At 39.0% G+C, this 26172-nt stretch overlaps 1 protein-coding gene across 1 annotated transcript; it reads right to left on the bottom strand.

Annotated features, from left to right (window-relative positions):
• Window positions 1–1049: 1049 nt before the first annotated feature.
• RAB38 (RAB38, member RAS oncogene family) lies at window positions 1050–25515 on the bottom strand. Its single transcript, XM_026106064.2, has 3 exons — window positions 25217–25515; window positions 17656–17936; window positions 1050–5538 (listed from the first exon to the last, which is right to left on the bottom strand). Exons 1-3 carry the CDS (start codon window positions 25419–25421, stop codon window positions 5386–5388), a joined length of 639 nt encoding a protein of 212 aa, XP_025961849.1. The 5' UTR covers window positions 25422–25515; the 3' UTR covers window positions 1050–5385.
• Between the last annotated feature and the right edge of the window lie 657 nt (window positions 25516–26172).

Genomic DNA, 26172 nt, shown 5'->3' with positions numbered 1-26172 from the left:
TTAACTTGAAGCTCATTTCCTGGAAGAAACGAGGCAAATATCAGACCAGAACAACTTTCTCCTGCTGTTGACATGCAGAGAAGTTTACCGGGACATGTTCATTAGCTTAGCTTCCACCCTGGGGAGTAGCGTGCTGTGGCTTTTCTCCATTTAATATCTCATTTTTGTAAACTATTATTACTGCATTTGAAACATAAAACATGGAGATTCCAGTCTTAATTAGGCAGCTGAGGCACTGCAACTGTAAAGGAGATGATTTTTCAGGAAATGAGCATTCCCAAATTGTTCAGTCCATGATATTTCCTCGTTATAAGCTGATTGTTCAGTATAGCTGTGACAGTATCACAAAATGCTGAGGATTTTATTGTGCGTCTTGCAGCTCCTCCAGCCACAGACTTCTAGGCTAGGCTCGCACTGCAAGCAAGCACCTCCTTTTTTTAAATGTATTGATCCGTAAGACAATCTAATAGCTGTAGGGACAGAAAGGAAATCCCAAAAGTCAAGTACATAACAGTGCTGCAATTACCAGTTTGCCCTGACAACTGAAGATGAATGCAGTTACTAGATCCTGGACATGCAGCTGCCTGATTTGCAAGTCTAGCCCATTTATTACCTGGCCAGAGCTCCAAGAATTGAGCGTGTGGTCAGTAATGAGCCCCCAAATTGATCAAGCATCTATTTGTGAGCCAAAAACTATGTCTGTAAAATCAGACTTTGAAGTGAGGTTCTTTCAAGAGCTGAAGCCTTGAACTGCATCTGGAATTGCATATCAAATAGAAATAATGAAGGGAAAAAAGGTGGAAAGTTTCTCTCTCAGATCTGTAACCCTTTAATCAATGTCAAACACTGATCCTGAGAGTTTCAGAGAGAGGTTACGTACAATGCCAGCACAAATGGGAGAACTCCCTAAATGAAGCTATTCTAGAAAAAAAAATATATATATATATATATGTATATATCAGACATTGGCTATGAGCACAGCTGAATGGCTACTTGTATGCACTTACTTTGGTTAATTAATTAATTTTACAAAACACACATATTCTATGTTTCATCAGAAGTATCATCTTTTTATTACAACAGAACCTTTGGACACATGCATAAATACTGGTGCAGTAAAATATATTTTCTTCGACTATTTACTGGCAATTGCCATAAAATCATGTTTCCCGCATGTATTTATCAATTTCACTCCATCCAGATTCACAAGCTGTTTTAAGAAGTAAAAATAAAACTGCTATTTAAACATGCCCCTTATCCCTCCCTCCCCCCTTTAAATGGTCAGGTAGATTAAAATTGAAGCAAAAAAGGGTTCTGAAAACAAAATATTGATGTCTAACAAGCCAGGCTGCATACACAAGGTACTGTTGGGAACTAGCTGATTCCTGAATAGAAAAGTTCAATGAAATTTATAACCCAAAATCTGGTGTATAAGAAGAACAAAGCCTGATTTTCAGAGAGTCCAAATGGCTTTCCACTGAAAGCTCAAGCTAATCAAATAAATTATGACCTTTCTGCCATAATAGAGCAGAATTTACCTTTCACTCCAACTGTTTTCTGGTCTGAAAAGGGAAGCCAATAATTTTCACATGCTTTCCAAGGAGTTTAAGACTATCAAATTTTGTTTGTTTAGAGCATCAAAGATGGAAAGTAAAACAGACGTCCCTATCACTGCTGGTGTTGTGGCTGAGTTGGTAAACGAAGCCTTGGAGTGGAGATGTTCAAACACCATTTTTCATGAGTGTTTAGAACTGGTCCCTCACTGCCTGGCACCTCATGTGTGCACCAGCCTGTGGCCCTGGCTGCTGGGACACCCCAGAGAGGATTTTGTGGAGGGCTAGGATGAAGAATAATTTCAAATACACTTTGCAATATCTTTTCCCCACAAGGAAGGCCATAGTGACTCATGCCTTGTATTATTTATTTTAAGCAGAAGAGGGAAATGTCTCATGTTGAAACGGCTGTGCAGTTAAAACATCTGGTCCCTAATGACCAGCAAAGATAATATGGAATGTAACCATAAAATACAACGAAATCCAACCTATTAGAGACTGATACAGTATAATTAAATTTTACATTTCTTCCTGAAAGGGTTTCGGCACAAAGTGTGCTCATTAATTCTAAATTAAAGCTTTCATTCTGGACTGCCTAGGACAACCCCTTCATGAAGGCGCTCTGTTTACTAGATACACAGGTGGCATTCACACATTTATTGCATTATAGCAAGAGACTTGACAGGTTCTTATCACTTCAGTACAAATGAAAATGAACATTTGGGATTGTGCAACATCCTACAGAGGCCTAATTCTTCATGATATTCTTCTAATTCTTATGGTATAAATATGTTTGACTTCAGATCTTTACACCTCATACAATCCTTAGTCTTCTAGGCTAAGACTGCCTTAGACTGCCCTTTCTGCCCACTGGCTATCAGAGGTGGAAAATCAGGCTCAAAACCTTTACTGTAGTGAAAGGTGACATGAAAGAAATATGGAGAACAGATGGTGACTTTATAGCTTAAGGGAGGTTTATACAATACATTAAAGAAAAAAACCCCTAAGTGTCCTTTAAGTGTTTTATTTATATTTCTTTTTAATTACTGTTATTCCAAATCTTTAGCCATAGATCTTGTAGAAACACTTATGAGTGGAAGTTATCAATATGTTTAATGAATGTTGACTAGAAGCTATCAAAGCAAATGATCTGAAGACAACTAAAACCCATTAACACCTGCTATATTTGGTGCAAGTTGAGTACATACTAATATTTGGGAGAAATGACAACTTCCTCTGCTCCACCTGAGGCATCCAGTTTTATAAAGCATGGTCTAAGATTCAGCTCATGAAACCTAACCCTTTAAAAGTAATCTAAATGTCTAGGTTCTTGTGATGCCCACAATGTTGGCTCAAGGTATAAATTAAGTGTTATCCTTGATAAAGCATCCATACCACTTGACTTAAATAGTGCTTTAAATTTGAAATAGCTGATCTGGTACTAGGGCTGCACTGAAGCTTTGCTGCTGAGATTATTAAACTAGTAGCATGACATCCGTGCAGCAACAGTTTCTGTTTGCAGTTCATCTGCAGCTAATCTAATCATCCTATCCAGTCACACATTGCTTTATAACCTGAACTAGGTCAACTGAGGTGGAAAAATTGAAGCTAATTGTTGCAGCACAGACAAGCCCTGGATAGATCTAAAACATTAAGGCATTACAGCACCATGTATTCATGCTAGAGGGCACTCATATTTCATTCTGAACAGTAATAGAGCTTGGCATTTGTATAACATGTATCTTCAAAGCACTGTGCCAACAGCAACTTTCAAGGAGCCCTGTGAGGTAGGTGTGTACATCAATCCCTATTTAACAGATGAGGAAACTGAGGCAGAAAGGTTAAGTTATTTGACTGATATCACAGCAGGAGCCTGTGTTGAGGATGACACTGCAATCAAGACAACTTGAAAATTTCTCTCCCTGGAAAAAGCCATCTTATCTGTACGTGTGTGTGTGTGTATATATATGTATATATGCATCCACCTATGTGTGTATATGGCTTAATTCTGGATCTGCTTTTTATTTTTAAAAGCACAAGTCTTGCTTTCTTTCTTTACCTAAAATTCTATGACAGAAATATATTTACAATTTAAGGCTTTAAACAGGGCACTTAAAGGGCTATGTCTCTGCCCCTGGTTTCTTCTCTGTAGTGGATATATATTAACAGATGATTTAGCAATAGACTAAATTTGACACACAAACTCTGTAGGTCTCATAGGATAAGGCCACCCTGGATTTTTTTGCTTTGTTTTGTTTTGTTTTATTTTTCCTAGCCAGTGCCTATTTACTAGCCTTTGAGAGCTTTACTCCTTCATTTCCAACTAAGATTCAGTGCAATATTACAGTGCTGTCTGCAAGTCCTATTCTGCCCCTTCTCTTCTGCTAGGTTACACATCTCCAAAGGCAGAAACCCAAGACACTTCCTGCCACTGAAAGTTCACAGCTTAAGAGAGAAAAGGCTGAGCAGGAACAAGAAAATGGAAGTGATTTGTCTATAGATCTATGGCAGGAGACAGCAAAGCTTGTCTTGCAACGACTTGCAGCCACATGCCAAGACTTCTTGTCTAGACACACTTGTTTGAATGACTTCACCAACCTTCATATTTTGTGAAATGCAAAAAACAACCATTGCATTTCCACAATACAGCTCAACCAATTCTGCAAATACATTCTGGGAGTGTTTCTTCCCCAGACTGTTTGGTTTTGCTTTCTACAATCATTCATACAATTGTATTTTTTAGAAGAATGTTCTCAGAAAGCAAAGACAGCCATACCCTGGTATTTGACAGGAATGCATTCCTGAAAAGCTCAGCAGTTAGCATTATGATGGATAGTGAAGCCATTTTCCCCATGAGAATCAATGTTTTGGAACAGAGGCATGCAGGAATTTATGGAATACACGTAGTTTAGATATACAGGGACAGTATATGTGGCATGGAGGATGGAAAGGCTGAAACAAACTCACTGAGATTGTTATTTGGAGGAGATGCTGACTTTCAGGAACAGATAACCTTTTTGAAAGCTCTCAGCAGCTTCACCTGTGAGACTGAACCCCTGATCCCCTGTTTTGCCACCTCTCACCCTTGACTGACTTGGTTGATCTTGCTTCATTTGAAGACAATGATGACAACAGTGAGAATGTAACTCTTCAGAAAGAAGCAGCAAACCCCACTAATATCTACATCAGTGTTCAGCTCATAGGCTGGGATCTTCTGGAACACTGAAGAATGTGAAAGGTTGCTCCCTGCTGAACTCCACCACCTCATCCATGAGACTGAACCCACCATGTGAATGTTTCACAGTGACCATTCTTGCTGCCTCCTCCTGAACAGGTATATTTTTATCATCATCATCATCTTCCTCATCTGAAACCAGATCATTCAAATATGAAGGGTGAAAAGACAGCCCAATGATGATGGTTGCCAGATCAGGGTACTGAATGATCTCTGACAGAACTCCAAACCAAGGGCTGGAGGAGTGACAGAAAAGTGGGATATTGCTTTAGTCACACTGCAAATGAGAACTTTCACACATCACATTGCAAAGATACAGGTTTGGACATCACTGGCGGCAGTGCTACCCAGTCAGGAAGCCCAGCCATCACCATGTGTTTTGTCTGACTGGTAGCCAAGTACAATTTTGAATGGTTTCTATCAAAGAACAGCTCACAATAAATTTTAGCTGTCAAAAAATTATGGAAAAAAATTAAGCATCATATTTTTGAGAAAAATGCAATCTGCTTATGGACAATCTGGGCAGACTGGATATGTTGGATAAAGCATACACTGTGAATCATATTTGTTCAACTCTTGTAATAGTCTGGAAGTCTCTTAGGATTTAAAGCAAGCCGAACAACTGACAATCTTGGAGGAATTCAAGTGTGGTTTTATAATATCTGGTTCGATAGACTGAATTGGATCACTCTCACTAGCAATTATGTGTTTCACCAAGCATCTGGAAGCTTCATCGATGTTTATATTTTCCTGCAAGTGAAAGAGAAAGAGAGGTTGATTAGTCAATATTAATTATACCATGCTGCATATTTCCTGTGTATAATTAAACTTTTCTCTGGGCAACATCAAAAGTTTGCTTTCCTTAAAAATCAGCTTTTAAAAATCGACTATATTAAATAACGCTTACTGTATTTTTAAATTAGTTAGGTTTTATTCATATTATGATTCATAACTCCTTTAAATTATACACAGAACTCACTTTAAATTACCCCAAAGCCTTGGTTATTTGATTGCTTCAATAAGTTAAACAAACAAATGCCAGAGAGACATTAAAGACAAATGCCTGAAGTTAAGCTCCAAAATCCATATTTCAGTGCTTGAATAATGGTTATTCTGATTTTCAAATTATTAAGTACCTAGCAGCAATTACAGCCATCAATAGCACTTATTTTTTAAAGCCTTTTCTACTGTTTTTGTGAAGGTTTTGCTGTACAATGCTCACAGTGAAACCTGTGATGAACAGCTTCACTGAACAAATAACACAATTTCAAGTTATTCATCCAACAAAACAAAACAAAAAAGTTCTGTAGCATTCATATTCAGCTTTTATTTTTGTTGAGGCAGAGTTATCTCCAGTGTACTGTTCCAGAAGAAATACATCACCATTGGTTTAATTCTCTAGACATAATCCCCACTCTAGGGGTTTAGAAGCGAAGGAAAAGCACATGTGCCTTATTTCAACAGCATGTTTAACTTGCAGCAGCTCTTACTCTGTTTGTGGAATAAGCGAAGCCAAAAGAGCCTGATCAGTAAGACACAGCTCAGCACAGCATAGAAAATAATTATTAAAACTGAGTGAGGATTTTTTTAATGGTGACCACCAATATGGCTGGAAAGAAGAATCAGGATTTCTGGCATAAAAGACACTCTTCAATCCTAACTATTGGCATTGATTACTTATTATATATGACAGGAGGTAGAAGTCTCACTGTGGCTTCACTCTCCTGGGAAATCATGTGCAAATACATATGTATGTATGTATATGTACACATATACACACACATACTGCTCTTGCCTTGCAAAGACTGTGTGTTTATTTACATGCTAAGACTGACCTAGGTTTCCAAGCTGAGCCTGGGACCTGTTGCCCTGAAACCACACACACTCACGCGCACAAAACCAGGCAGTCTACCCTCAGCAAGTGCTCAGTGTCAGCTCAACATCACTAACAAAATAACCTGTAAAACGTAATATGAGAAACACTTTTTTCATATGTGCGTGATCAAAAAAGTCAGTTGAGATGCTTAAAATATGAAACTTGGCTTTAAAAAAAGAAGATACCAGAGCACATCTATGTGTGTTTGAGTACAGATGATACAATTAAATGAAAGATGAAAAGCCAAAGTAACGAATTCTGTGAGGCTGATTTCTAATCTTGCAATGAATGCAAAACTCCATAAATTCCACCGACTGGTCCTTTGCACCACAGTAACGAGCTGAAATCGAGGGAGCCAACTGGAAATGTTAATCACAGCCAAGATTTCACAGGATCTTCAAACATACAAGTGAGCTTAAATATTTGAACCTTGATCCATAAAGAATATTGGCTAGTTGTAAAAAAAACCCCAAATCTTCAGTCAATCCATTTATATACTAAACCCAAAAAAGTAATATAGAGCTGGGAATCAGCTCAGTACTAAGATGTCAGAATGTTACTGTGTCACGTCGTCCTCTGAGACCAGACAACCAAATTCCTCAAGCATACAACAAGTCTTTCTTCAGAGCACTGTGAAATTTAATTAGAAAAAGTGGCCAATGAAAAATAATCTCACGGTGCTGTTTAGAAAGCTAAAGACAAAACAGGATCATTTAATGCACAAACATACACAGATAGAAATCATTTGCATTGTGTTTTCTGTTATTAATGGACTGATAAGCATTTCATTTATCCCCTTGCTGCTGCTCTTCCTGGATGGCAGCACGCATTTCTTCAAGAAATGTCTTAATGACTATGTGAGATTGTGCCCAAATCCAGTAATGTTCAGATGTTTTAACAGAAATCCTCTTTGTTACATGCTGAAGATCAGTGTTTTCTAAGGATGGGAAAGGGGCAATGAAACCCAGCCCCCAAAGGCATAAAGTGTGCCTAAGTGGACATCTTCTATCCTCACTAGCACTAGACAGTATTCCAGGTGCCAGACCTGAGCCTAAAAATTCAGAAAGAAAAAACAGTGCTGTTTGACATTACTCAAATTTTCCCTTGACCCAAAGCAAATTGGATTGTTAAACCCTCCATAGCTTTTTGGGAAGAAAGCCAAATTTGAACATGCAAGTATCATTTTGACATAAAATGCTGAAATATTTTATTTTACAAATATTAGAATGAAATGTTTCTTTTTTTCTGCATTGCTCTTTCTCCCTTCCGATGGAATGTTTTACCAAATATGACCTATATTCCTGCCTGCTTTGTTAACCTCACTCTGTATTGAGGTTGCTATTAGCCTGATGGGCATTTGCCCAGACAGACTGAATATCTCAGGAATTTCTGATACTGGCTCCATGAAGTAAAGTGAGATTAGATATAGCTAGAGACTGTCTCCTGGCTCTGGCCATTCCAGCTGAAAGGGCTTTGGCTTTCAGTCCGTGGTCACCTTCCTCTCTGCCAGTGCGCCGTCCCCTCAGATGGGCCTGCAGAGGTTTATGTGGCTGAGCTCTGACTTCCTCAGTCAGAATGAGCTGGTCTGTGAGCACTCGCTATGTAGAGCATTTGCATCAAGTCCCTCCGTCGGTCATGGGCACTGGATCAGAGAGGCTGCTTCTCCTCCAGCTCTTGGCCCAGTGACTCCAGAGCATTTATACTACATGCACAGCTGTCTGAGCTGTGAGGATGACAATTTCTGGCAGAGGACATGGGGAGCAGGAGAAGAAGGGTGACCACGGCAGCCAGCACAGCTCTTTCCAGAAGGTGTGCCTGACTCCAGCCTTCCCCCCATTACAGCTAAGAACCAGTGCATGGTACAGATGGCATACATTAAATCATTGCCGCAAGGAGCCTGTGCTTACACCACCAAAGCAATCCCTGCTGCCCCATCTCAATGCCTTGACCACTTCCTTTCTGATCCCTTTTGTTATAACATCTTGTGGTGTCTGCTTCAGTGTCCTGGGTCTGTGGATTAGACTTCGCTGTATTCTGGCTGCTTTGCCTTTCTGTGTAATGAAATATTGATTTTTGCACCTCTCCACCTACAGTGTGTTTTGCAAAAAAATCGATATTCTGCTAGGCAGACAGTAGAAGGTGATCTGCTATCCAAACACAGACACCCACAGACTTGGTAATTTTAGAGCGCAGGAAGTGCTGAAAGGCAATCTAAGGAAGGACAGATTGGAAGGAGCAAGTGAAAAGCCACCCAACAAATACAAAGAAACCAATAATGAGGAAGTAACAATAGACAGAGAGGAATAATCACACCTACTCTACTAGCTGTACTGAACTGTGGAAATAGTCCCCATTATGCTTACGGACAAAATTTCCTGTGTTTCAAAGAAAGAATGAAAATACAGGTGAAATGATGTCTTTTTATTGGTCTCTATGCTGAAATGCCATAACTACCCACCACGTTATGGCTGTTGTTCTACAGAGAACCACACAGAAATCATGATGCCAGCCACAGCTCCGACTTTTTGTCTTTTTTTGTGTGCATGCGTGTGTGTGTGTGTGTGTGTGTGTGTGTGTGTGTGTTTTTTTCTACTATCTTCCTTCTGCATTCTGAACCAAATCTTTAGTCCACCCTAAGGGGCCTACTCTGCTTCCATGGGGGAGCCACTTCTGAACATCCTGCTGGGGTAACAGGTTCCTCCCGTTCTTGAGGCAGCATTAGCAGCACTTGTATTGCTGTAGCTTGTTTTCTGAACTCCTCTGAGGTCTCTTTTACCTTCACAGGTCTCCAAAGACTGGGGAAGTTCTGTCTTCTGACAATGCTTTTACAAGTTGCTGTTACCCAGCACTGCATCTTTGATATGCTTATCGTCACAGCATCTTTCTGAGGTAGGAAAGTGCTGCCAGGGCTATTTACCAAAAGTGGAAATTGCAAAGCCCTAAACAGAAAAAATTGCAAGAAACCTAGTACAGTGCATGGTGGCTAGTTGGGGAGTGGGAGATGACACAGACTGAAGTGTCCACAGAATAAGGTAGACACTCAGCACCTCTCAAGCCTGTGGGATACTTTTTACTACAAGACCACAAGGGAAAGGATCTGGCCCATAATATGGTGCCTCTCTTGCTCCTCCCCATTTTTCCCTACTTCTCCCCTTAACGTCCTGACTTAGCAGTCTAGCTTTTATGAAACCCTTTCCTGGGCATCCCTCTTTGTACTGCCCAAGCACATGAGGTGCCAAACACATTTCTGTGATTTTGGTGCTTCAGTAACCCCCAGCAGCTGAAAGAAGTTGCTACCATGCTTAGAGCTGCAAGAACTAGACTGTGAACCCAGCCCTAAGTGATTTGACCTGAGTTAACCTGCAAATGTCTATCAGCGCAAGGACCGGAACCCAACTCCTTGGATGACTGCTGACTACTTGAGTTGGTCTTTCCCTTGATGCCATCAAGAAGGAATAAAAAAAGTGGAAGTCAACACATACTACTCTTTATTCTATTGCTAAGCAAAACAAGATAGAGAAAACTCTGAGCAATCTTTGAAGATCAGAAAGGAACACTGAAAAACACAAATGAAATTAGTTTGCTTTGTAGATAGATCTCCTTCAAAGGTACCTTTTTAAAGGACAGTTTTATGAAATGAATAGCAACTCTATGTGTGGGGGCTTTACATGACTTAAAGCTTTTGATCCCATTCCTATAGGAAATAATGTCACAATCTTGTAATGCAATATTCAACTGAAGGGAAAATAAATACTTTATTGAATGTGTCTCAAAGCAGTACACAAGCTCAGCAAGCTTCTTTGTATTGTGGATTGCTTTCTTTACCCCTTATCTGTCTTTTTTTTTTTTTAACACAAATGCAGAACATTAACATTTAGAGCATTCCATTTTAATATATGAAATAAATCCCTTTAGACTAGACTGGCTCTTATTTCTTTACTGAAGAAAAAAGACCTTTGCTAGTTTTATGGGTCTACCTCACTTCAAAATGAAGCATTTTATTCTTTGCCATGCAGATATCTTAGATTTTTCAGTCTGGTTGTTTTCAGGTATAAAACTGTTCCTTCTCTACCTTCATTTTCTTTTTCTGGCTGTGAAGCTGATGCTTTTGAATCTGAGCTTGCAAGTCAGAGAGAAGAATGAAGTGTATGCAGGCATAGCTGCCCAACAAGGACACTTAGCGAGGTCTAAACCCTTAGAGACATGAACCTTTGACCCTACCACTGGAGCTAAAGGAAATCAATTTCCATTAAGTAAAGAGTAATAAATTCCAGCACTTCCAGGCATTACCTGGGAACCTAGTGAGTATCACACAGTTTCCACATTTTCTTTCTATAATGCATCAAAATCCAGGAGCAGGGATATGGCTTTTAAGGCATTTTAACCTGCACTTCGCTGGAGGAAGCACTCTGAGGAACTGGCTATATGTGCAGCCTTAGCAGAGCTCCCTTGGAAACCGCTGACAGCAGAACCACATTAAGATATTGTGCAATGTTGTGCAGTACTGCTATAGTTAGACTTCTAGGAAGACATAGTGGTACAAGTTTAAAGCCATTCAGATTCGTGAACGTGAAATTCATGGGCATTGAACTGCTGTGACTACTCCCCTGAGAACAGGTTACTTGCTGTGATTGAATTCTTAGAGCTGGTCGGAAATTTTGCAGCAAAAGACCTTTCCCTCGGAAGGAGGTAGCCTGCTGACACAGTTTCGGACTAATGCACCTAAGCACACAGTGGCTGCACTCACTGGCTTGCCCCTGTGGGCTTCCAGGGCTGATGGGCCAGAGCAGCACCTCCTCCTAACTCCTGAGCTCAGCCTAGGGCTTCATTAAATTTCAACTTTTCCTACACCAAACAATCCGATTATTTGGAATCATAACTTGTGGATTTTCCTTTTACAAGGAAACATCAAAACTTCCAGACTGATGTGGAGTGTCAAAAATGTTGGTATTTACAGCTTTTGACGGGTATTAAATAATTCTGTATTTCATCAAGTGATCCAGACACCTGTAGGATGGGTCTGACACCTGTATCATGATCTGAAGCAACTCCTCTTCTTTTAGCTATGGAAAACAAATTCTGGAGAGGATTCTGTGTAGAGTGACTGCATAACTGAAAGGAAAGCTTCTGCCTTAGGTGTCAGTTTCACTTCTTGGTTTATGGTAAAAACTGATATATTTTCTAAGGCTTTGTGCGGTGAGATGGGTTAGACATTTTGAAGGGTAAATTAAAAAGACAGTGTGGAGAACCACACTTTGCTAACTGGACCTGGCAGTGTCAAATGGAAGGCTTTGATTAGATGTGATGTGTCAGCCCAATTCAAATGCATGTCCAAACCTAGTTTGTTTTTATGGAAACAAAAACACATATTCTGTTCCTCCTCAAGCCTGCTGTATGCCTTGTTTTTTAACTTTCATATTACTTATGTAGTCAGAAGAATTTAGAGTTTAAATGTGGAACAGCAGAGCTCGATTCATTCATATATCGCAAAGTTTGCTGGTAAGACAAACAAAATTGTTATTCTTGTTTTATGGAAGAAGAGGCTATCAGAGGAGAAAGTGACTTTTTGAAGGTCACCTGGCAGATCAGTGGCAAAGAGGACTTCTGATTCCTAGTCCAGTGTTTAGGCATTACGACACATTGTATAGACTGTCAGAGAATGGAAGTATTATCCACTTTTTCCGGAGGAGGAAAATCTATATAACTTTCTCCAAGTCCAAATGGGATGTGCCCAAATAGCCCAAAAGACTCACTGCTCATTCAGTCTCCAGGCCATAATGTGCAGCAGAAAAGAACTTGTTATGCTTAGCATAGGTCAATAAGGATCTGAAAAGGGTGGCTAACAGCCCTTCTGGGCAGGTGGACAAAACTTAAATGCCTTTTCACTTAATTCTGTGTTGTTGACAGAATATTATAGCAGGAAAAAGAGGAACTGAAGTGTAATCAGAAAGCAACCTTGCTCAGCTGCAAAGTATTTCCAAGTTATTTCTGAAATATGGATTTTCAAGCATGTGTAATTTTGACTGACTTGTCTGCATTGATATACAAGTTTTATTTTCATTATAGAGCGATAATAAGCTTGAAATTACTGTTCTACTAATCCAAGCCTAAAGCTCACCTCTTTGAACTGAGAATGATAGCGAAGACATTTTAAAGACTTCAAACTGTGAGTGGAGTTCCTGGCTGCACTGGCCACATGTTGGATGATTAAATGTGTGATAGATGTAAGGAGAAATTTCCTTGCTTTAGAAAATAGATCTTTCACAACAGCTGTGCTAATGAAATTCATTAAAGAATTTACTATTAACTGTTATTTCACGACGGGCTGGGAATGTGTCTTTTACACTGCAATCTTTATGAGCAAACAAAATACACATACCTAAGAGACCAGGTTCTCCACCAGAAATATGGCAATGCATATAACTTATGACTATCCTGCACTGAGCTGTTGCTCAGCAAGGCTCATCTTGCATGACTAACTATCGCAACAAATTCTTCTGTCTTCGTAGGGAGCAGAAGATTGGAACAGACTAAATACTTCCTTCCGATTAATGTAAGAATCAAAACTAATTTAAGAGAATGCATTAGGTGGCCCAAATGTTTTGTATTAAGGTTGTTAAGTTCAGAAAAACGGCACCAGGGAATGATACAAAGATGTCTCATGGTGTAATGTGCCAGAGTTACATACACAAATTTCAAACCCTTGACAGCCTGAAATATGGTAGATACAAATATAGCATGCTAATTCCTGCAAGGCAACCAGAACTAAAAGATGTATTTTTATAAATAAACACCTTTGTTTTTCCAAAAGGCATAAATCATATTCAGTTTGCACTGAAGGCTATAACATTTCCAAGCACGTCTCCACAAAGCCTCTGGAGATCTAATTATAACAGGATATCACAAAAAAGAGTTATTACTTATTTGAACTGCTAAAATGGCTAGCTGCAATATGATGACTTCTCTGTCAGTGTTATTCCACTTCAGAGAAGAGTTTCTAGTCTCTATAGCAAACACAGCTATGTTTTTATTTTCCCTAGACCTGCGTTCAATTATTTAATATGCCCTAGGCTAAAAGAATACTGGATACATGTCTCATCCAATATTTTAAAATAACAATAATCACAACCTTTGTTTAGAAAAAAAGCATAGGTTTTAGTTGAGAACTTAGACCAAGTGGGGAAACTATTCTGATATAATTTATCCTAAATGATGTGTGATTCTACTGTTCTTAGTGGAATTACTCTGCTTTGAATCATTTTGAACTCAGGACTCTACAGTTCTGGATTGCAATCAGGTGAAGGGAGAGTATATAAACATTTCAGAATATCAGACCTTAGTCTGTAGTCTATAGCTTCACAGAATAGGTTAATAACAGAGTCATGTGTCCTCAGCTCTCGCTGCTCACTTTGAAATGGCTGTTCAATGCAAGTTTTATTATAGCCAGGAGTCTTTCTGTTCCTACCCGATTGCGCTGATATCCTGAGGACTGCTTGGCAGATATTTCTGAGTTAGATAAAATAAGAAGCATTGAAATATTTCCTCTGTTTATATGTTTTAGAAAAATTTGGAATGAATTTTCCTCCGTTATGACATTTTTAACCAATTGTCCTTTACACTACCATGGTTATTCCCAAGACTGGCTACCCTATACCATCATGGTATATCTCTCTGCCACCTTTGAAATTGTTTGTGCATTCATCTTCTACCGTGATGACTTAACACTGACCTTAGATGGCAAATGGCATGACCAAAGTGGTTGTTCTTTTTATGGGGTGGACAGATGCTCGCTGGGAACTCATTCATCATACAGTTTCCTTTCTCATACACCAAACAGCCATGAGCAGCTGCATGACTTTGCTGATCTGAACCACCAACTTAGAATAATGAAACTGTGGCTCTGTATTCTTCAAATAATGGTCCTTCCTGTTCCTCCTCCATCTCTTTGTCTTTTAGATGCAAATGTTTTAAAACAATCTGCTATTTATTTCCATCCATGTGATTTTTGTAGTGATTTTGTCCTCTGGGCTTAGTTTTCAGTGAATTGGTCCTCGTCTCCCAGAAATGTAGACGCACGTACATGTCAGAAATGAAGAAAAAATAATTCTTCAGGAAACTGCTATATGCTGTGTTATACATCTCTGGTGAGTTGGATCCCAAATACCAGCAATCAGGTATTTCCTGTTATTTGAGGCCTGAAAAGGCAGTTGGACAGCTAAGAGGATATTCAGAAGTGCCAAATATGTAATTCTTATAGAAACAATTGTAGTTTGTCCTGTCATAATTCCTTAATTCTCCACATCCTCCACTGGCAGCTGCTATTCCAAATGGTTTACTCTCTTTGGATTTTCTTTTTTTTCTGGAACAATTAGCTTTCTGCCATAATTATCATGAAGAAGCTGATCTAAGAGATCTTGGTCTTTCTTAAACCAGAACTAGACAATGTTCATAGTAAAAGTTTGGCTACCCCAGACAGAAACACTGAATTGTAGTGGCCTCAAATAGCGTAAATTAGCAGAGGACCATAGGCATGAATTCAAATCAGGTCCTGCAGGTGCAGAAGTGCAAAGTACACAATTTGTAGAGCATGAAAATTAATGCACTGAGCTAGACCAAAATGATACCCTAAAAATGGCATTTTGAAGAAGCAGTGACTAGTTTTGAGACCCATCCAGTAGGAAGGGAAAGGCACTAACCACAAAGACATCTCAGCCCACAGCTCATGCAATGCTTGAGGCAGTCAAGACACATCAGACATGTTGGTTAATCACTTACTGTTACTCGTCGATTTGAGATTTCTGCTGACTGCAAGTGAGACTTCTTTTAAATATTAATGCTTTAAAAGGAGCCAAGACCAGAAAAGTAAAATGCATGTATACTCTCCAAAGATTCTTAAGTAACTTTCATAAACTGCCTAAAAGAAATGAAACAATTGAACGTAGCATTTCAGCTTTCAAACTACTCACAATTTTGGACAAAATAACATAACGCTTAGAGCCAAATTGTTTACATTAAAAACATCCAGATGTTCCCTGAGCTGTTAATGATGATACTGGATTTCATAATCACATAATACAATAAACATAGTACCCACTGAGATGTCATATTCAAATCAGTATTTCCTATGCAGTCAACATCCTTTCAAGCGGCATTGTAATGACAGGCATGAAATAATTACAATTGTAGAAATTTAGGTTCCAGCAACATGAGAGCAGATACCTTTATTACTGATGGGAATCGAGGACATGACATTTACCTTGGTTTTATGTAACGCTCTAGAAGAAATCAAAGTCCCATTGTGGCTGGAACTGCGCAAACATAATAAGGGTATGAATCATATGACCTAATTTTAGACAGTTTTAAAGTGAGTTAGTGTTAGGATCCCTTGACAGTCAATTGAGAGCTAATATTCTTTTTAGAGAGCAATTTATCTGATGTTTCTAATTCAGAATGATACAGAAGCCTATATTTCTCTCCATTGACTCCAAAGAGAGTCTACATAATTACGTCATGGATCTCTAGGACTCTTACTCAGTGAGTCCATCCTTTCAGAGCCAAACAGAGCCAAATAGGGATTCAGGCACCGAAATGACAATTTAGATGGAATTTAGATATCGAAGGCCAATTGAACAATCCAAAAAGCCCTATCTAACTTCAAGAGAGCTCAGATACTGCTCTCCCTAAGTTATCCTGTGGATATGAGCCAAATATACCAATTTAAGGCAGACAAAAGTCTGGTGATGCCAAATAGCATCGATGTTTTATCGATGAAGTGTAGATGACAGGGGCTGTATTCAAAAGCAGACTAAACACATTGCAAGCTTTTGAAAATATGATTGCAGATAGTGCTGTTGCATGTTCATTTTTTTCCTGGTCACATCCTCTTTTTCTGCACAGAAGTCTTGTCCATGCATATCTAGAGGCAGAAATTTTCCATGATACCTGCATTATTACCCTATTCTTCTTGAAAAGTTCCCTGTATTTTTGGAATAGGTGAAGCAGAGGGGTTGGACTAGGTGATATCCAAATGTGCCTTCCAACCTCAACCATTCTGTGATTCTGTGAATGCAGTGTTTACATATTAATACAGTTACTTGGGACCTTTAATCAACCACATAAGTCAGCCACATATCTGAAAGTCCTAAAGGACCACAGGGCAGGTGCAGCTTCCACAAGACAGGTGCCATATACTTAAAGAGAGTCTCTGAAATATTTCCCTCACTTTCAGAAAGCTTCAGGCTTGGTATGTCAGCTCCATACAGCATGAATCCGTTGAGGTTACCTGAGAAATCTCAGACTGATACACAAAAGCACTATGTCTTTGTACCCTGAAAGCCTGGCCCAATGCCCTTTCTGATTTTGATCTGGTCTTTCTCATAGGCACCTAGGAATTCTGAACCAAGGCAAAGAACTGAACCAAAGAGCAGCTTGTTCACCACTTTGACCAATGCCTTTCTCTTCCTCCTTCAACATATGATAAGATTTTTCTGAAAAGATTTTTGAGGATGAAGGCTTATAACAGTCAGCATAGTGTAAGTGCTATAACGGACTTTTTCTTTCCGGAATCAAACACAATGAAGCCATGGTCTCACATTAGGATTTCTTAGGCACAGCGTTTATATAAATATTTAGAGAAACATTCACTGCTAATAATTATGAAAAATAGCATCATATCATTTATAAGAGGTAGCTTTTGTGTCTTGCCACAGGCCATCTTCCTCCCCACACTATTATGCAATAAGTTGTTGACCCACTATACACCTTACTGCTGGCCTACCATCTTACAGTAGCTGCATTTCATAATGTTTTATATAACTTGCTTTGCAGTGAAAGGCAAACGTGCAAATATCCATAAAAGGCTGTATTTATTTACAGATTCACCTTTAATTAATTCTGCTAAGATAGGAGCTTTGCTAGGAATACATTTCTACTGAGGAAAGCTATTTTATTCTGTACTTGGAGAAACATTTAAAAAGAAATGGAAACATTACCTTGGCTGATGTTTCAAACCAGCCCACGAACCCATTCTCTTTGCAGAACTGATCCATCTTGATGCCGTTGTTCATAAGAACATCTATTCCCTGGTCGCATTTGTTTGCTAAGAGGACTGTCGGCACAGGTTTGCCATTTGGAAGAACCAACTTAGAGTCCAAATCTTCTTTCCATTTTGTCACTGCTTCAAATGTTGCAGGTCTTGTAACATCAAAGACAATAAATGCCCCCATGGCCTCTCTGTAATAGACCCTGGTCATATTTCCAAACCTTTCCTGACCTGTGATGATGAATGTAGGGGGAAAAAAAAAAAAAGCTTGTGAAAATCACTGCTTCCAGTCTGAGTCAATATTTCACACTAATATATTTTCTAAAAGAACATCTGGAAAGCTACAATTTATCTAAATAGTAATAAGCAGAGTGCTAGACTCATTTGCACAAAAATGCTAGTGAATATAGACAGGAAAAGGAGTTTTAAAGCCAACATCCAAGGAAATGTAATAACTGTATGATAAAGTTTGTGCTACAGTACAGAATCTTACTAACCTACCAGATTTCTAGATCTGTGGGGTCTGTGGGGTCCAAGGGTCTTGGTGTACATTACAGACAAAACATTGAGGCACAAGACCGTAAGCTCCTTGGTACTGCGGTATTATGTGGGGAGCATCTAACACTGTTGAGCTGGTGCATGAAATGAGGATCCTACATATTCTCATGAAAGTGCTAGTAATCAACAGTAACATATTAAAGCTGTGGAGCCCTAACAGGCATTTGAGTCATTATTAACTTACTTTCGCCTGCAAACTAAAACACAGGGGTGTGAAAGGTGAATTTCAAGCCTTATGAATGTAGAAAGCATTTGAAAACCATAAAACAGCAGAGCTTCTCTGAGGAGCTGTGTCGCTCCAGTGGGCTCTGGCAGGAAAAGTTCCACACCAGATCTGCTCAGAAGCTTTAAGCTTTATTTGTTGAAATCAAAGTGTTTTCTGGAAAGATATTTATAGCATTTATTTTAGGTAACAAAATATTATTTTATTTCAATATGGTCATTTGGAAATGTCATTTTATATGATTAACAATGCAAAAATCTTAACACATTTGATATCAAGATGTAACACATTGATTGGCTGTGATATCACTAGTATATATGCTGTTTTCTTAGAAATGTGAAAAATTGTTTTTGAAAATAGAAATAAATCACACATACAATTTTTTTTGAACTGAACAAATACAGGCTGCACTCATCTCTACTGCTGAGTTTTTGTCCAAAAAGGAAGAATTAAAACTTCCTGAAACATCTAATCATAATAGCTGTCTTTAAGCTACACAGCCATTGCATTTAACCGTATGCTTCCACAGCTCTGAAAAGGTGCTATTAAAATAGACTACACTTACCAGAATTCTGTATCTAGCCTGATTTTCTTGATGTGCATAGTTCTGAGTAGGGCAGGAAGACAAGAAGATTGGCAGTCTTTCCTTTTGACCCTAGGAAAATTCCCCGTGGAAAGTTTTATCTGATGGAAATTGTGCCATAAAGCTGTGATGAGAATTTGAGAGTGCTGGCTAATAGACTTCTAGACCATATAGTTTCATTTAATGGAAATGGCATATCTAAGGTGAGCCCTTAAAATTCACTGAATTCACATTACTGGGATGACAGCATCTATCTGTGATGTTTATCCTTGGTTTTACACGCTAGTCATTCTAAAAAGTCATTCACATAACATGGAAACCAAACACGCATGTCTGCATTCTCCAAATTCATCTTTTTTACTTTAAATAAATACTGTTTCCCATTGATAAAGCAAGACAGAAACACATCATTTCCAAAATACATGGTCATTTTAAAAGTTTCTTATGGCTATACTTTATAAAAATGTCTTATGATTCCTATCAGTGGGTTAATCAGAAGAACGGCGAAGTCATGTGTTATTCAATAATCTCCTTGTTGAGAAATTGTTTTTTTCATCTGCAAAAAAGTGCCTTCAAGTAAAAGTCAAGGTGTGATCAGTATCTTAGCAAAGAGGTCAGCAGCAACACCTACAATTAGTTTTTAATGCATACTGTATTCCAGTGATACTTTATACCTCTCATGCAAAGTTCTTGACTTGCTTGCACTGTATGTAGATGAGATATAGGTGATTTAAGAACTAACTAAACCTGGACCTTAATGCATATTCATTGTGACACAGGTCTCCAAGATAAGTGAGATGTGTTGTCATAAAATATGCTCTGAATTATTCATCTGCAGCATAAAATCATTCATCATAAACAAAGTTAATAGAGAAAGAAAAGGCCCCTACAATGTGTTCTTCTGGCTAGTAGTGGCCCATGAAGGACTGACAAATGGTATCATAGTGACTCCTCCTCCTCCTTCCAGCTGCTTTTGCAGATATCTAGGTTTTTCACTGCACAGAAAACCCCAATGTCTGTAAAAGCAGCTTTATGTAGGAGGACGGAGCTTACCAATTTCCATTAGCAATCACTTCAAAGAAAGAGATGGAATGGAGCTGCCGGCTGAATAAAGTGCCTAAATCTTTTTTGAAGTGGTCTTTTCCCCTATCAATTAGTATATGAATGTACTTGGCATAAAGACATTTGTGCAACTTTGAATGGAAAAAGAGGCGGTGTGTAAACCACAGACTTTTTATGTCATTTACATAATGGCTTTACTTTTATGTCATTTACATCATGGGAAAGAGATCTCTAGTGGTTACATTGCGCTTGGCATGCCAGGTATTGTGCCTAAGGTCTCGGGAAGATTCCTTTTTCCAAAAGTTCTGCCTTATATGAGCAAATACCTTTCTTAATAGATGAGGTTCCTAAAAACATTGCATTTAGTAGAATTACTCATGAAAACAGGTGCTGTTTGATATGTTAAACTTGTCAGAATCTGGCCTCAGCTTTTCTGTAACATGAAATTACTCAGGCAGTAACTACATGAGAAAATAGATCAACCATTATGTATTCAGTGGTATCTTGCAGGCAGCCTTGAACATTAGAACCTGCTTTATTGCAAGAGGAGCCGCAGTTAAGACACCCAGACTGCCCAGTGCAGGGTCATTGGGACAGATGGGTTTTGCTTTGCATGAGAAGGATCAGAAACTTGTGAAACGTTTGTTTGATCTGTCCCGTGGTATTTTACTACATCTCTTGCAAGGTCACTGGCATCGGGCATCAAACCCCATGATTGTGATGGCCTTTGCTCGTGGGAATGATGCTTCATATTGGGACTCATCAGCCCTAGTTTAGGCTCTGAAAAATTAATGTACTGTATCTAAGATTGGGGTTCCTTTATTGTGGACGATTGGAAAGAGCCATACCTTCAGGGCATCCTCTCAGGCAGGACAGGCATTTAAGAGAGGTCACAAAAGCTTCCTTATTCTGTATTTACTCTTTACCCTCAACCCTCTAGGGCACCTAGTGTGAGCAGCCTACCCCCAGAGGGCTCAGTACAAGATGTCCAATTGCTGAATCAGATGGATCTGATCCCCCTTTGAAGCAATCCCAGTGAGATCAAGGTGCCAAAGCAACAAGATTTCAATTAAAGGGAAGGGTTCACAGTCTGAAGGCATCTTTCTGCGCAGACATTTATACTGATCTCAGTAGCACCTCTGCAGTAGGGTAAGGTGTCATTTAACAGGCTTAAAGCAACAGCAGTATCAACATCTCAGTTTTCGTAGGTTACAAAAATGCACCCTACATAAATTCGCCATCATGACTTACACAGAAACCAACAATTTCCACTAACCACTGTCAGCTCTGATAGTTTTAAAAACTAATGATAAGATGATAAAACTCTGATAATATCCACCAACCCCCACACAGAATCTGAAAAAAGTGTGTAAGATAAAAATTCATGAAAACCTAATCTAGTTTTACAATGGGTTTTACTTCTTACCATCATCCCTCATCCTAGGAGGCAAAAGCTTCTAGGAGACAATAGGCTTTACAGAGGGCCTTCAGCCAGCACGGGAAAGCTGGAAATTGTGCAGAGAGTTACTCATTTTTTATCTTCCACTTCAAAACAGCCTTCAGAATTTTCACCCTTGAAGGCAACATCCACTGTCTTTGTGGAAGCAGGATTGAAAGTTAAACCAGACAAGAAAGACCCTGTATTCACCACACCAGAATCTAGAAAAACAGCCCGTGAGCTGGATCAGGCCCACATGTCTCAGCACAAATCTACAATAAAATGAAACACCGCAGTGAGAGACTTGTGCCACCTTATTTATGATGGCGGAACAGTAATTTCAAGGAAACTTAGCTAAGAAATCACCATGACTATCTTATTTACGCATATGTACTGCAACGTTTAGCAGCCACTAAAAGCCTCAGCCATGGAGGATATACAGTGCCTGGTTTTAGTGAATGGTCCATTTATTCCTTTTAGGGCATTCCAGTCTTACAAAATTTAAAGCTGCTGGGACGCTTGACCATACTTGTGGAAACACTGCTGGTTTTGAAGGTGAAAATGACAGGGGAGGAAAATTAAAAAACCTCTCATCACAAGTATTAAGTGCATGCCTCCAATGCAGTGGACCAACCATTTATGCATCTGCAAGGCCACCCCTACTGCAGCAGAGGAGCATGCAGGAATTTCGGTCTTAAACGAGCTGTGTTAAAATATGATTAAGAGTTTCTTTTAAAGCTTTCCTTCTATAAATCTATTGGCAAATTTGAAGGATGCTCACACAGAAGCAATAAAAAAGGTAAGGAGGTAAAAAAAGAGTGACTAAGGGCAAGATTTAAAGATGTGTGACATAGCAGAAGAGGTGATGGGACACTCCAACTGCTTGAGGAACGTGAACATCAAAACAGAGAGAGAATTTAGGACAATACAGTGAAATAAAATGTGAGTGCTGGGATGAAATTAAGATGAGGAGATTTTACTGTGTGCATCTCTTCCCACACAAAATAGTGAAAATTCAGTCACTTGGAACATTAAGCACTTTGTTAGATCAGTCCTGAATTCATCAGTTTTAAGATCAGTGTGCTGTTACAGACATCATAACATCATAAACCATGATGTTTTACCCAATTATTCATGTCTTATGAACATAGCTTTAGAATAAGATAGATGTTATCTGTTAAAAACTCAAGTCTTATGTAATGCTATGTGATGCAGAATCCACCTTCTCTCTGAATTACTTTCTCAAATGCTTAGTTATCCTCATTATTCACTGTTTATCTCTCCTCTTCTTAAACAACTTGCTACCCACTGACACGTACAGTGGGGTGGAAGGAAGAGTACACATTACACTCGGTACTAAGTTCGCTGCCTGTATAATGGAGGGGAAGGAGAGGATGTGAGAGATGAACTGATACTGAGATATGTATATATGTATATACACATATATATACACTGATAGGAGATATTATTGATACACTTGCTGCATTTACTTCAATTAAAGATGTCCAAAACGTTAAGCCAACACCCTTCAGTTTGGCTTGAGACAGAAAAGGTATTGCTTTACTGTCAAAGCTAAGTATAACCTAATAACACAGGTTCTACCTAAAGAAGGAGACTGCTCTGAAGAGTGGAAATTTTATTTTTCAGCTCTCGTCCTTGCATATTTGCATTTTACAAGTGGTGACATGCGACCAGCCACAGCTAGATAAAAGACTTCCATTCCCTCCAGAATTATTTTCCTTTCATTTTTAAACATTTTTTTTCCTCACCAGATGCCTTATTCATGATGACTTGCATGCCAGCACCACACTGATCTGAATTCAGAGTGCTGCTTCCAGAACTTATTCTCTCTTTACAGCAATCAACAGCTAAAGCTCCATACACAGAAGTCATTAAAATTGAGACAGAAACTCTGTTTATTACCAGCTGCTGTCTTGACCTTCACTGAGATGCTTTGAATTGAACATTTCATATGAAATTTAGTACTGTGCTGTAATTCTTTCTGTCACGTGTGATAACTCAGAAAGCATGCTAGTCATTCAGTACTACAACTTGGTGTAATTGCTTCTGCAGCCTGACTGAAAGCTACATCATATGATCCGCCAGCACATGATTAGTAGTTTAATAAATCTCTGAAACAAGGCATGCAAAATACATTCTTTAAGCCCCAAATGCGTTCAGAATTTTTTACTATTAAATGCTTTTTCTCATGCAAAAAGTATTGTTGGGTGTGTTCGTATTTGTTTTTATAATCAGCCACTCATGAGCAATAAAAGCAATGCTTTCCCCATTTTTCCAACTTTTAATGAAGCAAACTGGGCATATGTATATTTAATATCATAAAACCACTAGACTATACTGACGTATATAAAAAAAAAAAAGAGGTTATCTAAGTTTTGCATAAGGCAGTGTTGTTGCATAAGTTTTGGTACCTTGGTGCCAAATTCAGAGCTCAGATATGAGCTAGCTAAATGTAGAAGAAATGCACTCCTTTAGTCGATAAGAATGCAAAGAATTTTATTATTTCACTAGTTTTATTAGGTGCAATTCCAGACTCGATCAATAAACTCACAATTCAGGCCAGAAGTTGGCATAGCTGCCTAACAGCTAATACAATTTTCACTTCATTGCCTACTTGTAAATATAACTTCTTAATTTACTTGAGTTTTAAAAAGGCTCTCCTTTTTGCTGTAAACTTTTGCAATATAGCTCTGCTTCATTTCTTATGTATGCTAAATGAAAAATCATGACTTATATCATACAAAATATGCCATCAAGATAAATTTTATTTTGTGTACTGAATCAAAATTGTTTATTTCTTAGGAAGGGAGGTGGCAGGGATAAAAATTTGTGGTTTTAATTAGAAGCAGAGTATATAATGATGAAAAATCTGAAACACTGATTGCAACAATGTCAAATGTTTTTTTTTTTTTTTTTAATAAAACAGGCATGCAAGAATATGTGAACTTTTTAATTCTTTTTCTCTCCGTACAGAGTAAAATATCTTTTTTTGCTTCCTATTACCATCAAGGACAAATAAACATGAATAAATACATTTTTAACAGCCAGGCTTACTGCAAAATAGAAACACTTTTTCTTTTTTTTTATATATATATTTCATTAAGCCAAAGGAAGGGAGGAAGGAAGAAAAGAAAGAAAAAAGGAAGATATTTTGATAAAATAACTCAGCAATATTTTTCTTTATTTAACTACAAAAATCGTATTAACTATTTTGATGAATCCCTCATCTCTTCCACTAAGTTAAATAGATGTAACAAGAAATTCTTGTCACCCTCCCTGTCATCACAGAGAACCGTTAGATTAATGAGGCAAGTTGAAGAGCGGCAGCTGCAGGGAAAGAACCAGAGCATTCAGCGAGAGGTACCCCTGTCACTGCCCGGGTCTAAGGGGGGGTCTAATTAGACAGGACAGGTTTCTTTTTGACACCCCTACTTTGGAAGCCTGATGGCTTTAGGGGAACTCCAAAATCTCAAGCTGTGCTAAGGTGTCCTTTCCTCAGCCTCCTCTTCCTCACTGCATAGGCATCAGTAGTTTCCAACTTAAAGATTAGCATAAACAAGTTTGGGTCTGTATTTTGTGTCGTCCCTGGACTGGTTTTGGGACAACAGTTTCTCTTCTGTACTCACCAGCAATATCCCAGAGCTGCAGCCGGACCACAGTCTCAGCATCCCAGCTGAGCACCTTCAAGGCGAAGTCCACCCCGATGGTGGCCCGGTAGTGGGGGGAGAAGTTCTGGTGGACATAGCGTTTGATGATGCTGGTTTTGCCCACTCCCAGGTCCCCAATCACGAGCAGCTTGTAGAGGTGCTCCTTCTGGCTGTGCTTCTGCATCTTTCCTCTTGCTGCGTCTGCTGCGTGTGAACCGCTTGCATGCTCTGCCCGAGGAAGCCTGCCAGCCCGAGGGGAGAGAGGGAGTGAAGCACCAGGGAGGGAGGAAGAGAAGGTAGGTGGAGGCTCTTCCCCTCTGTATGGCAGCAGGATCTCCAGGTCCAGCAGGCAACCCTGCTGGAAGATGAAGAAAACAAGAGCTTGAGGGGAAAGAAAAAGTCTCCCTGGAAGTTTTGTGCGTGTGTGTAAAGGTCAGCATGAGGTGTGTCTGGAATTAGTCTGGCTGCAGGGGCTGAAGGCTTTGCATGAAAAGTAGTGCCACAGGCAGCCCTGCTCCCTGGTTCACTGCTCGCTGGAAGGACAGGGCTTCTGCTGTGCACTAATTTTACATATTTTTCTGAAGCACTGTCTTCTTCTGGTAATAATTTATTATCTTCTGTATGTTTGCAGATGTGTTCAAAATGCCAGTCACTGCAAAAAGGCAGAAATCTCCTTTCAGAGTGTCATTTCTCCATTAAAATGCAAGAATTAAACCAGTGTAACTTTAACTGAGGGTGTGAGTTGTTTTTGATAAGTCAGTGTGAGTATCTTTACATGTGTCCACACTCAGAGGGATGTGTGAATTTAATTATATTTTAATTATCCATTTAAATATTTCTAAATTGCATTAGCATAATCGTTTCCAATCATCTGACTGTACATATAGACACGCTCATATCTGCTGAACCCAGCACATAGCTCATGCTTTGTTTTT

Source organism: Dromaius novaehollandiae, chromosome 1, assembly GCF_036370855.1.
Source record: "Dromaius novaehollandiae isolate bDroNov1 chromosome 1, bDroNov1.hap1, whole genome shotgun sequence".
In the NCBI taxonomy this organism is placed as follows: Eukaryota; Metazoa; Chordata; class Aves; order Casuariiformes; family Dromaiidae; genus Dromaius; species Dromaius novaehollandiae.
The sequence above is the reverse complement of the archived record's forward strand: the minus strand, read 5'-3'. Positions and strand labels throughout refer to the sequence as shown.